A 14,087-nucleotide genomic window follows, 5' to 3' on the forward strand; every position below is an offset into this window, starting at 1 on the left:
CAAAGACATGTGTTCTGGAAAGGTATCCACCAAAATGTCCCCAAGAGGTCACTTCTGAGAAGCAGTTTTGAGTAAAGAATGTTTGTTTCCTTTTTCTTGTATTCCTTATATTTAATGAATGAATGAATAAATATTACTAGTTGCTTAAAAATATGAAATGTTTTCATTGTGTTATGTTAAAAATAAAATTTTGATTATTTAATTAAAATTTTTTAACTTATAGAAATATTATAAAATATAGCATATAGAAACTTCTTACTCTAAGAAATTGTAAATCTTGGAAATTTATTGTTTTCCCTTTGAGAAAGAATCTGGCGCTCTTTTCTGAGAGTCCCTCAAGTGTGGTCCTGCCCCCACAGGCATCCTTGTCTGTTAGTGAGCCTTCAGACACACACGGGGCTGACAAGGCCACAGTGCTCCCACACAGAGGAACACCCGAAACCCATCTCTACATAACCATGATGCAAAAAATGTCCTGTTCTGATAGCAAAAACGAGACATTTGTGATAGATCCTACTTTCAAAATCAGCTCTGATTGCCATTCAGCTTTTGGCCAGGGTAGTGTCAAGACCTTTCCAGTTCAGAACCATTAGAAAGCATTCTGTTTAATGGTCATGGTTCTCATGCTCAGGTCTTCTGTGGCGAAAAATTTCAGACACCTTCAGTATGTATATTTTCAAAACCTTTTCATCGTAAGTAGAAAGCTTGGCTGGTAATTTCTACAGTGAGATTTTTCATTCTTCCAAGGAATATTTTCAGGCCCTGAATACTGTTTTCTATCCACTGTCTCAACCCCAAAATCCCCTAAATTTTCATCTTAGCCCCGGGCAGGGGTTTAGCATATTCATCATCTAAGTGAAAAGCATTATGACATATTTTCAGTTTTAGTCAGACAATGGTCAGATGCAAGGGATTAACTGATAAAACTGTCTACTTGTTTAGTTTTTTGGTTTGAGTTTACTATTTCCTTTACAAAGAATTTGAGACAACTAACAGAAAATAAATGCACTATCTAATTATACACTAAACTAAAAATAAAAAATAAGGGAGGAATGTAGGAAAAGCCATTCTTAGGTTCCGAGTAGCTGCTGCGGTGGAACCATGAATTTCTCTGATCTTCCTGTCAATCAAGTCAAATGGAAAAACCCCAGAGTGGGGTTTTCCAAGGCCAAGCCTCACTGATCACCAAAGACTTTCTAGACATTGAAAGCAATTATATTTAAGGCAGTTAAAACCAGGGATGGGAAAGAAAAAAGAGAAAGTTTCTACTGTGGAGTGGCTATCGCCTTTGCTAAACATGAGACCTATCCTTTTCTTCTTTCTTAAGCTGTTAAATTCTAGGAGAACAGGATGTGGCACCTATGCAGTCCCAGTGCCAGAGAGGCTGCGATGCAGGAGGATCTCAAGTTTGAGGCCAGCTGGAGTACACTGAAAAGTTATCAATAAGAGAGGGAGAGGGAAGGGAAGGAAGGAGAAGAGAGGGGAGGGGGAAAGAGGGAAGGAGAGAGGAGGGGGAAAAAGAAAGAGGAGAGGAGGGGAGTGGATGAGAGAGAAGGAGGAGAGGAGAGGGGAGGGAACAGGAGGGGAAGAGAGGGGCAGACTGCTTGATTTACTGGCACACAGCATCCCTGGTTTTCTCTTCCCAACACTTAAGAACACCTTGAATGTGTAAAGAAGTTTACCTTACCCACTTTGTTCCTTGGGGACCATTGATAATCTTTTGTCTGTTCGGTTTTCCAACACTGCCAGGAGGTATGTTCTCTTCTACATTTGGACGTCCATTGTAACCTACACAGCAGGGAAAAGGGAAAAGAAGTTCCTAGCAAATTCAACCTTCCTAGACCACTGACTTCATCAACCTGTAAGTGCAAACACTTCGTTTCCAACAAACACAAAATAGAATTTCAACCAGTAGCATCTATGTATTAGATAAGTTTTACTGTGATTTCTACAAGACAATGAAGTGACATCCTGACCATGCTGGGGGACTGAGAATGGCCTCCTAAGTACTCTGCTCGTGAAGTTTAAGACCTTAGCTCTAGCTTCATTTTCACCAACAGGAAAGCAGTGGAATCGTGGAGAATAGTGGAGATGATCTCTAAGAGTTTTAACCACCACCAAACAGGACAGCTATTTCCAGCTGACCCCTGTCCCAGGTCCCAGTCATCATGTGATGTCCTGGCGTGCTGGGCTCTGTAGCGCAGCTTGAGAAGTTTAATGAGTTGTTTCTGACCAGCCCCTCTAGGGGACAGGTGGTCTTTATTATCAACTGGTAGCCTCTGAGGCCCAGGCTGACTTCAGGAGAAGAGTCAGGGCTTCTGACAACACTGTTGGTCAGACTTAGTGCACGCCTTCCCTTGTATAGCAAGCATGTAGTGTGTTCTTTTACATACAAGACCCTGGTAAACTCTACATCACTTACAACAATCCTAGGAGAAAAACTACCCCCACATGGGACAATGCATCAAGCAAATTATCATGCTGCCGGGCACGGTGATTTATGCCTGCACCTCAGCACTCAAGGGCTAAAACAAGAGATTGCTTTAAGTTTAAAGGGAACTGGAGCCATACAGTAAGTGCCAGGCCAGTCGGGACTAGAGTGAGGCACCATCTCAAATGAATGAATTAATGAATCAATAACTAATGCCACCAGATTCCCACACACTTGCTGAAGATGCTTTAAGAAACTCCAGTTACATACGAAGGAAGTGCAAGATTCAGCAGAATGCAAATTTAACGCAAACGCCAGGGATCCTGCCCTGCGGGTTCACATGGACCCTAGTTCATGGTTGCCTATGTTCCATTGTCTGTTACGGAATTCCGGGCATATGTTAGCCTGACCCAACTCTATGACAACTTTACCACGTGCTTTCTGCAGGTTGTAGACACCATTTGGTGAAGAAATGTCTAAGAAATTCCTACAGAAGATATTTGAAATTGAGCTAGGATTTATTTGGTTAAGTTTTATATGCAAAAGATAAGGTTGAAACAAGAAGAAGACAAGCCTATACACACACACATATAAGCACACACAAGCACATGCATACACACATACATGCACAAAAACACACACATACACACAAGCACACACATGCACACATACACACCCAAACACACACACACAAACACATACATATGCATACATACACACATATGCATACACACTCATACACACACATACACACATACATGTGTTATTACTGTTGATTCCTTAAATATCTTCTGTCAAGTGAATAACTGAAAAATAACATTTGGGTATGACACATCGTCCCAAATGAAGGGGCAATTTGGAGGGTGACAATATCCTCGGTGTCCGGAGCCCAGCTGCAGCTCAGACATCTCTGATGTGACTTAAAGCCGGCAGTTCTGGCCTCTGCGGGTCAGACCCATCTAAAAGCAGTGGCCACTATACAACCAACCATGGCCCCAACACACAACTGAACAGAGAAGTGGGAATGATGCCTGTTTGGTTATCATGGATGCTTTGTAACACAAATTAAAGTAAGCTTTAAAACAACCACTTAGCACTTTTTAGAAAGAAATATAAAAGGTTGGTTAGCTAAAAGTGAAAACCAATTACCTTGTGCGAGCACGGGTCTCGGCGGGTAGCGCGAGACTGGGGTCCGGAATCGTCGCTGCATCCGCTGGCGCAAGGAAAGCATGGGCGTTGTAGAGGAGTAGCTGGGAGGGGCACGGGTGGTATACCTTGGCCAGGAGTGGCTGCTGGCCATGGGACTTGCAGTAGCAGGGTTTCGAGGCTGGTACCGTGGAGGTGGGTGTGTGGCTATTGAAGGGCTGCCTGGTGGTCGCCTTCCAGGGATGGCGTTCTCCTCCTCCACAAGGCTCCCTCCCTGGGGAACCAGCCCAACCGCAGCCCTATCTTTGTCAAAGTTTCTGTCCGCATATTTATTGCCCCTGTGGGAGGAGGAAGAAGGCCACTTTGAGGTGGACAGAGAGTCTTCCTTGCCTTTTAAAAGTCCTTCCTTTTCCTCTTCCTCTTCCTCCTCCTCCTCCTCAGTAAAGACTGACTGCAGAGATTCAGGAGGCAGGGGACCCTTGGAAGGAGAGATCTTCTTCACTGGTGTGGCCTGGAATCCAGCCCTGCCAGGAACCTGGGCCCGGGGATGGGGGCTGCCAGGCCGGCTGGGTCTCACAGAGGCTCCTGTGTGACTGGGCTGAGGGCTGCTATCGCTGTTCCCTATCTGGGAGCCCGCCTGCCGATGTCTGAATGTGGATGGAGTAGCACGAGTGAGAGTCCGGGAATCTGGAGTCTCAATTTCAGTGCTGTTTTCCTCATAGCTGCTCTGGGACTCCTCATCCTGACTCCGGGAAGCCGAGGGGAGCACCCCATGGGAGTTCATTGTGTGTGACCGGTCACGCCCTGACTCATCACTCTTACTCTGAGAACTAGAAACTTCTGAGCTGCGGCCAGGTGTCATTCTTCTGGGAACAGTGGACCCAGGGAAGGGCTGTGACCTCGGTGCTGGAAGCCGAGCAGGGGGTAACTGGCGGCTGTTAGACCCTGGGGATGTCTGATGGGCGTCCTCGTTGGTTCTCTGTTCAAAGTCCCGTGCCTTGGGGGACACAGGGAATTTGCCCCCAGGATGTACATCTGCTCCAGCAACTTTGGGGTTTTCTGGGATGGGATCCTTCCTGTACAAGCTGGCCCCTCTCTGGGGGCCTCTTCTTAGGGTGTCCCATCCCCCAGAGGCTGGGTGCCTGGACGAGGCTGGAAGTGGCTCTTCATCCTCACCACCTCCATAAACATTAGACCTGGTGTGGGATGCTGGCTGTGGAGGAGACCTGGTGAGGACTTTCGGAGCTGAGGTAGACTGAGGAGACCCAGCGGGCTGCAGTCCTAGTCCCCGGAACCTGGGGAATCTGTTCGGATTTCTGCTGTGGGCAGAGAAGGGCTTATTCCGTGTCAAACTGAAGTGTCCCAAGGCAGGCCGGGTTTGCTGGGTCTGAGCAGTGACCTCAGCCTGCCTTCTGGTGTCCCCTGCATCTCTGTCAACATCTCCTTCACCATCAGAAGTGTCCTCTTCCTCTGAGCCTGCGGTCAGGGAAAAGGGGCGAGAAGAGCCGGAAGGTGACACAGCGGCGCGGGAAGGAGCATCCTGGCGGTCCTTCCAGCCCCGAGAAAGCTGGGATCTGGAGTGTGGTCGAGAGGAGCCTCTGTGCAGGGGGCCGTGACCCAGGGGTTGGGCCGCAACACTGGAATCCTCCTCACTGGTGGCAGACGACTCTGCCTTCGCCCCTGGGAGCAGCCTGCTTTTGTCCCTGAGCGTGTTAGAAGCCACACGGTGGCGAGGGGTTGCGGTGGGCTTGGACCCAATTGGATTCTTAGGTGTCTGGGAAGAAGCAGCTTTAGGGTCAGGGGAAACTTCCTGATTGTCCTCATTTTGGTTCGTGGAATCATTGTCTGTAGAGCTGAGCTGGGTGTAGGTAGAAGAGGCCATCACTGAAGATTCAACTCCTGGATAAGGATTGGGGACCAGGGAGGAGCCACGCCTATCCATCCCCTCCTTGCGGGGCAGCACTGGTAGGCCAGTCCTCGCTGGAGTCCTGCCAGGAGCTGGAACCCAATGACCAGATCTACTTGGAACCCTCAGGGGTCGCCTCCGGTCTAGGGTTTCCACCCGTGATGGACGAGGATCTTCAAGGGAATCCAGCTCCTCCTCACCATTGACGTCCGTAGTCTGGGGATCCAGCTCCCCCATTTTAGAGTGAAGTTGGGTTTTCTGAGGCGAAACACTGTTAGCCAGGATTTTGTTCTTTAAGTCAAGGAGATCATCCTTGGCATTTTTGGCTGGGGGAGTGTGTTCTGAAGAAGCTGCACTTTTAGGAGTAAGGGGAGAAGGCTGAGGTTTCTCAGGTTTCCGGATGTTCCTTCCATCGTGGTGTGCACTGGTCTCTGGGGAACTGGCTGGAACAGATTTTTAAATGGTGGGTGTTAGGGGAGCTTTAGGAGCATCCGCCATCCAGTGTGGAGGAGTTCCACATGTCTCATTGTAACTGATCCCTTCTAATTCCTTAGACCACGACACATGCACATCCCCAACTATAACATCCCTTTTGTTCTTGCTCTAGTTTACTTTGTATAGCAGAGTTCTAGATCCTATGTGTGGATTGAGTTAGGGCAAGCCTTGCTGTATCATCTGAAGAAATTCTAGAATGAGGGCTTAGATGTACAGTCAGCTCTCTGCATCCATAGAGCCTGCAGACTCAGATTCCACCAATCTTGCCTCAAAAATATTTAAGGGAAAAAAAATGTGTCTGTACTGACTGTGTGTAGACTCATTTCCCCCTAAGTAATATAGTGTCCACAGAGTGTTTCCACTACATTATTGTGTTAGTAGGCTAGGGGTGATTTGAAGCATACGGGGAAATGTGTATGTGGGTTCTATGCAAGCACTTCTGTTTCAGAGAAAAGGACGTGAACTTCTGCAGAGTTGGCATGATTGGGGGTGTTGAAACCAACCCCAAAACACTGAGACATGACTCTGAGCCACTGGTTTCATAAGTGCAAGGTCTTAAGTAGGACTTTCTTAAGCTAAGTACCAGTATGATGCCAATGTAGCATGGCTGTTCTTAATGTCGAGCAACCTATACTCAGGTTCAGGGGAATGGCCGATGGAACTTGTAAGTGGCTCGAGTGAGCTCCAAGCTTGAACACTCTGAAGCCCCACCAGGATTCCGCCTCCCCTCAACACACTTTCACTTGCTTTCTCTCTCTGACTTAGCGTGTCTTTCATAATGGATGCATTTGTATCTCCAAAATAAGGCTTAAACTAGAGCCCAGAGTCAACAAAACAGTATCTCAAGCATATCCTGTGGTTCTTTCTGTCTTGAGAGAAGAACAGGCTGAGGGAAGGGGGGTTGTATTGGGAAGGAATTCCTACAGCAACAGGGGGACCTAGAGGGAACAAACAGCTTTTTCAGTGTCTTCCAGCATGAAACCATGGGGCTTCACAGCACACAGGGGAGACAGCTGTGTGTTTCCAGAATGAATGCCGAGAAGAAGCAACGAAGGGAGCCTGGTCCACAAACAGACCACCCCATCTCTGGATCTTTGAGAACTTGTTAGTTTTCTTACTGATCGGACAAACCAGGCAATTTGAAGTCTTCTGAGAAATGTTGTACCCCAAAATACTAGAGGACAAAATGAGCCATTTAAAGCATGCAGCATAAGGCTTACAATTAAAAGGCCAAATTAAGCTTACAAACATGTTCTTTCCCTCCCAATATAAGCCCCAAGTAAAACACTAAAACTAAAGTAATTGTATAATCAATATATTGATAATACTGTCAATAAATTAATATCAGTAGTAACATTTCAGTCTTTGGAAAGATTGATTTCAAAGGGGACTACAAAGCACTTTAGAAACAGCTGTGCAAACTCAACCTTGAAAAATCATCAACTGAGCACATCTAAACCCAAAAGCATGATTCAAAGTAACACAAAACAAGCAACAGGAACGAGAAGAGAGAGAAAAAGTGCGAACACACAATGCTTACTTGTTGGTATAGCGACAATGAAGGCTTTGGAGTGTGGCCCCGGGCCTCTCCTGTTTGTGGCCCGGATTTTGAACAGATAACGTTCCCCAGGCTGCAGACCGTCCACCAGGGCAGAAGTGGTGTGTCCAGAGAAGGTGAGGGACTTTGCTCCAAATGGTTTGAGAGCCGGGGCATATGAAAGAATGTATTCTGAAATGATTCGGCAGACGGTTGGAAGGAAGAAAATGAAAACAGTCCTACATCCAGCAGACGGACCGTGGGGGCAGAATGAGTTAGAGCACACATGGCTGAAGCTAACACCCTGGCGATGAACACCCGGTCCGCAGCTGCAGCGGAAGAGTGGGGTGCAAGGCAAGCTCACACTCGTTAGCGTCCTTGGAAGTCACAGGCGGGCAACTTGCTAGCTTAAGCAAATGAAGCACACGAGCTAGGGGCAGTTGTCTGTATACAACTGATTATATATATATATATATATATATGTATATATATGTATATATATGTATATATATATACTAGTTTGGGGGTTCCATTTACTTACAAACTTTCTATAGTGCCATCAGCATACCCCAGTGTAAGAAACCAAGGGACCCCAAAAGTACTGACTTCCAGAAACTGGTTCTGAATAACTCCTCACATCAGATTTCATTTACCGAGTTGAGTGACTCTTAGTATATTAACTCAGAAAAAAAATTCCATATCTGGCATAAAATTTCATTCTTGTAAGAATTATAAAAGTTCTTATTCACTCTGTGCTGCTGAGAATATTTCATAGTATTTAAAGCTGCGAAGGAAAGTCACTGATAGAGCGGTATGGTTCCTAACCTTTCCATTTTTCTTGGCTTGTCTATAAGCACAGAATGCCCTTGCAGTTTAGCAACCACAATCAGTTCAGTATGAGGAACTGTTTCTTTTATTACATGTGAATTTTGTTAATATTTATTTATATTTTAAGCTTCTTTATTATATTTTTGGAATTAAAATGTAATTACACAATTTTGCCTCTCCTCCCCTCCTACCCCACCCAAGCGGTCAGCCCTGAAATTATGTGCATACAAATAACATTAGATGGGTTGGGCAGGTTGTATCTATATATTTAGAAACATGTACATATATATGCAACAATAAAGACAAATGCATAGTTCATAGTGTCATTTTAATGTTCAACAAAGAATTGCCCTTGCTTGTTCTCTCAACAAATTTAAGATTCCAATAACTTACCAAGCTAATATGAGCATGACCTCAGAAAACGTCCTTTGAATCCCAGAGAAACCACGCAATTACATGAGTGGAGGGAATCTTTCCCCTTCCTCTAAGGCCTCAGCTTTTCACAGTGCACTGAATATAGAATATTTTCACCTAGAAAAGTCTTTGCACCATCTATCTGGGGGAACACAGCACTCTTTTCTCATAGAACTCATCATTTATAATCACAAAAAGTAAGAAGTGGGTGAGCCCCCATCCTACAAAACCTTACAATTGGATTCCTTAATGGATTAGGTACATCTAGAAAAACTCCTAGCCATGTCAAAATGTGTACTCTCTTACTGTTTTATGTTTCCCAGACACAGAAAATATCCCCAATTTATCATGAATTCTAATCTCACAATTACACCCATATGGAAACTAAACAGGGTTAAGACACATAAATCTCTTCCAATCTGTAAGAACTCAGTGGCTCTCATTTCTGGCAATATTTGACTGTCAACCTATGGTTTCCTTCGGCATTGATCGTGATATACACTAAGATGTGAGACAGAAAAAGAATGAGTCTGTATTATGAAAATAAATTTACTAAATGAGCAGTAGCTACTGTTGTCAAAAACTGAAAATCTAATTAGCCAAAAAGTTGTCTTTCCTTCCTTTTTCGAGGCATTTCCAGCCTCGCCATCCTTAGACACAGGGCTCATGTTTTCATAAGAATCATGACTTAAAGGGCCCAGTTAAATATATGTTCTTTTCATTTGTTCCTGTGGGGCATGGGGACAAACTTCCTTTGAAGAAAATAAATCCATTCTTTCTAAAAAGTGAAAAGAAAAGAAGCATAGAAAATGTCATGCCAATCATCTTCCTGGAGCCGCACCATTCTAATAAAGTCACACAACATGTGAGCCACGTCATCTTGTGGTCGAGGAAAAACAATGAACCATTCAATAGTTTCCTTCAGCAAATTCTCAAACGAGACTGGCCATGTTTTTCTGTGTTTCTCTAAGCCTGAACAAACTCCTCAGGGCTTTTGTTTGTATCAGACTTAAATTTGCCCTCCACAAACCTAATGTGGTATTTTGAATGTAATTGGCCCCCATAATCTCATAGGGAGTGGCACTATTAGGAGGTATGTCTTTGTTGGAGGAAATGTGTCACTGTGGGTGGGCTTTGAGGTCTTCTATGCTCAAGATACCATCCAGTGTCTCAGTTCACTTCCTGTTGCCTGTGCAAGATGTAGAGCTCTCGGGTCCCTCTCCAGGACCATGCCTGCCCGCACGCCACCGTGTCCCACCATGATGATAATGAACTGAACGTCACCCCAATTAAATGTTTTCCTTTATACAAGTTCCTGTGGTCATGGTGTCTCCTCACAGCAGCAGAAACCCTAACTAAGGCACCTCGTAACAATAGAAAGATTCCTTTCTCTAAACAGAGGTTCCATCCTTCCTGCTGTGAGGTGCACTTGTCAGCAAAGTCAGGCAAAATCCAGTGCGAGTCTTTAAAATGTCTCCAGATTTCTGAACCTTTTCCATTGAAAAGACTTCTGTGTTTTCTTAGCAGTCCCAACAGACTACCCTGCAACTTCACCAGCTGTACACATCTCTTTCTCCTTTTATTCATTTAAGGCTCTGATAATCTTTTCCTCTATTTTTTTTTTCATCTTTTCCTTGACCCAAATAAATCAATGCAGGCTGAAATTTAGGGAACAAATCTACTTTCTGGAAGTTATAACTTAAGGTTTTCAGCCCCATTAAAAGTATTTACTGTGTCATTAAAGATCTTTATGGTCCCGGCCGACCCCTGCCAGCTTCTCCTTTCAGGATCTCGCAGGCACAAGGGAAAGCTCTAGATTTAGCACAGGGTATAAAGGTTATGACAACACATAGTGCAGTTAAAAATGTCTCCAGGGTGACTAGCCTAAAGATCCCGCCTACAGGAAGATGACAAGAATAACTGGCAGGGGATCACATACACCTCAGGAAGCCTCCGTGTCCCCCAGGGTTAGCATCTCACGATACATAGTGCCTGTCTAGTTTCTGTCAGTCACCAGAGCAGCATTGCTCAGGAAGAACACTAGGGGGTAAGAAGGAGACAGCTACCTTTCACTTTCCCCTCGGTCTCTGGCAATGCGTCCCAGGACACGGTGACAACCGTGGGCTTGCCACTGACTGGCCAGACATTCAGGTTCTCCGGGGCAGTGGTGGGAGCTAGAGGATGGCAGAAAACAAAGATGTCACAGGGCTCTCATGGACCTTCCAAGTGGAGGTAGAGACAGGCCCCCTCCCACACTAACTACTAAATAGATACTGTGTTCACGTCGATGACACACGAGCAATAGCTCTATACTAGCTTTCTGTAAAGTGACTTAATGTCACTTCCTCCAACTCATGCAGCAAGTTTAGAAATAGGCTTTTAGGAATTCCAGTTTTCTCTTCTGGCTCAATATCACAGAATCAGAACTGCAAAATCTCTAACATCTTTTCGGTGCAACTTTTGTCTTTCTGACAGGGATTCATTATGTTACCCTAGCTGGTCTGGAACTCGATAAGTAGACCAGGCTAGCCTTGGATTCACATAGACCCACAGCTTCTGTGTCCCAAGTGCTGGGATAAAAGTTATGCTGCCATATCCAGCCTCCTACAACTTTTAAAGATGTAGTTCTGGCTGTTATTGAGTAATATTGGCTACAGAAAAGATGTTCCCTAAATTCAAATATAACCCCAACCTCAGGAAGAGCATATAACAAAAGCTAGGCCACCCAGGGACATCTGTGGCCACAACAGCAACTTGTGTATGCTACACACTGGAACTTGGTAGGTTTGACATGGCAAAAGAACATTTTGGCAGAAACGGGCTACCATAGTACAAAGCATAGGCCCAACACAAACTGCTCCTTAACCTCTTCCATTTCTCTCTTTCCCTTTTAATTTAATAGTTCTGAACCCAAACTCTAACTCTAATACAAACTCTACTAGTAAGATAATAGTTAGTGAGACTTTAAACATGGCTGGCACTACCCTGTGTCACCCTGACTTCTCAGTTACCAGTGGTCCTCAGTAGAAAGCCCAAGGCCATTTCAGACACAAACCGGATTCCGGCGTTCTCTGGAAGATGGAGGCGCTCCACTTGCCGTCTCGTTCACCTTGTGAAATCCGGACTGCGAATTCATACACCGTGTCTGGGATCAGGTTGTCCACCAATACACGCCTGTTAGACACTTGCTTGTAATCCCATCTGGCCGACTCCCCCTTCTCACGGTAGCGCACAGTGTACTGTCTATGAGAAAACACAATAAACAATCCTCGTGGGAGCCAGAGTCTTTGAAACTGAATTCCAGATTCCTTTCTGCTTGTTTCTCCCTGGTGACTTTTGGAAGGTGAGTGGGGAGATGTGAGGAGAAAAATCTAAGCTTTGACTGTGTCATTGGCTCTCAGAATCTGCAGACAGGGTCCCTGGAAAGAAGTGTAAAACAGGTCAAGAAATATAGAGTGTATTGCTGTCCAAGACTGAAAATGTCCCAGAGTTCCAAAGACCAAACAGTGAAGACAAAAGGAAGGGGTAAAGGGAGGCAGGCAGTGGTGTGTGTGCACATGGATTGAAGAATGTGGCAGTCCCAAGAACACACACACACACACGGATGCACACACAAAACCCTCCACACACACACACATGGATGCACACACAAAACCCTCCACACACACACACGGATGCACACACAAACCCTCATTTCATGCTCATGGGGCATGTTCTATAGGCTCAGAACAGGGAACACGTGGCCTTGAATAGGCTGACTGCTGTGAAATGGAGCAGGACAGAGTGGCTTAGAGAGGCCCAGTATGATCTGCAGAGGGGGAAACACCCAATGTACTGATTCTCAGAAAGCCCAGACAGCATACATCTACAGCACTCTCAGGGCAGCAAACTCTAAAGACTGGACGTCTTTTAATCAAGCTTTCCTTCATGACTACTCATTAGAAAGCCTTTGAAGCATTAAAAATGTTCTGTTCAGGGATCAAGAAAGTTCAGTTGGTAAAGTGTTTGCAAGGCAAGTGTAAGGACCAGAGTCTGATTCACAAAAAACATGTAGAAAAAAAACAGGCCTAGGGGTATGTGCTTATAATACCAGATGGGGTCGCCCGGGGACTTGCTGGCCAGCCAGCCTAGCCTACTTGGCAAACTTCAGGCCAGTGAGAGAGTCTCTATCAAGATCATAAATAAAAAAGACAGAAGACACCTGAGGAACAGCAACCGAGGTTGACCCCTGGCTTCTGCCTGCACAGGTACGTGTATACACACAAGTGTTATCGGTTATGTGTAGATGGCAGGAGAAGGCATCAGCTGAAGACACAGCACAGCAATGAATAAAGCATTCCTTCTGAGGAGAGTTCTAGTTTCCTCTGGCTTTCAACAAGGCATTGAAAACCGGCGGAGAGTATACTGACAGAGAAGCACAGTGACTGCTCTGAGCACCTCAACAGGACTCATTCTGCCAGCAGACAGTCAAGCCCATCCTGTACCTACTACGGATCACAGGGTATACACATTTATAATCTGAGCATTGTATTTCTCATATTCCAAAGTATGCCCCACTTTCCTGCTGTAGACAGGTTCAAAACTCAGTGCATAACAATCAGGCTACAAATCTTTGGCTTTTTCTTGGTTGTACAAACTATCAAGTCTTAGAACACAGAAATTTTTTTTTACTCATATTCGCAGAGTTTCTCTGCAGTTTGGAAAACCATGAAACTCATATAAAGATGATTCTAACTTGACAAAATTGTTTTGTCTGTCGCTACTACAGATGGGTATAAAAGACAGACCAGCACGACATCATGAGCCAAGAAAAGTGCTCTTTGTTACACACAGCAAGCAGGACATGACATACGTCAGAGATCACTAATGTCTACTGAGAAGCCACGTGTGTACCATTCGACAAACATCTACCACTCTACATAAAAATCCATCCTGCCTTGACTCTTTAAGAAGACTCCTCTCACTGTGAACACTGCACAGAGGGAAACTGAGGCTGGGGAACAACAAGCATAGGAAATTTCCACAGAGACAAAATGGAGCCGGAGAGATGTGAATCCCTGCTCCATGAATCACACCCCCAGGCCCTATTTGATTTGCAGGAAATAGCTTGCCACGGAGTCCTGGAACATTCAGTAGCAAAAGAGGGGTTGGCACCCACACAGGCAAGAAAATGAAACCAGGATGGAGAGATGGTTCTGTGGTTAAGAGCACTGGGCTCTTCCACAGGATCCAGGTTTGGTTCCCAGCACCTGCATGGCGGCTCACAACCATCTATAACTCCAGTTGCAGGAGATCCGATGCCCTCTTCTACCTCTGTAGACACCAATCGT

The 14,087-nt window shown here is 45.2% G+C and overlaps 1 protein-coding gene across 2 annotated transcripts in view; it reads right to left on the minus strand.

Moving 5' to 3' along the window:
- Fndc1 (fibronectin type III domain containing 1) overlaps window positions 1-14,087 on the minus strand; it is an 87,177-nt gene that overhangs the window by 28,915 nt on the left and 44,175 nt on the right. For both annotated transcript variants that reach the window (XM_057762641.1, XM_057762640.1), the window contains 5 exons: window positions 11,813-12,000; window positions 10,824-10,931; window positions 7,519-7,707; window positions 3,581-5,926; window positions 1,688-1,788 (listed from right to left, as the gene is read on the minus strand). In XM_057762641.1, the coding sequence (XP_057618624.1) occupies window positions 1,688-1,788; window positions 3,581-5,926; window positions 7,519-7,707; window positions 10,824-10,931; window positions 11,813-12,000 (2,932 nt within the window). The remainder of the gene's footprint in view (window positions 1-1,687; window positions 1,789-3,580; window positions 5,927-7,518; window positions 7,708-10,823; window positions 10,932-11,812; window positions 12,001-14,087) is intronic.

Source organism: Chionomys nivalis, chromosome 2 (genome assembly GCF_950005125.1).
Source record: "Chionomys nivalis chromosome 2, mChiNiv1.1, whole genome shotgun sequence".
NCBI lineage: Eukaryota > Metazoa > Chordata > Mammalia > Rodentia > Cricetidae > Chionomys > Chionomys nivalis.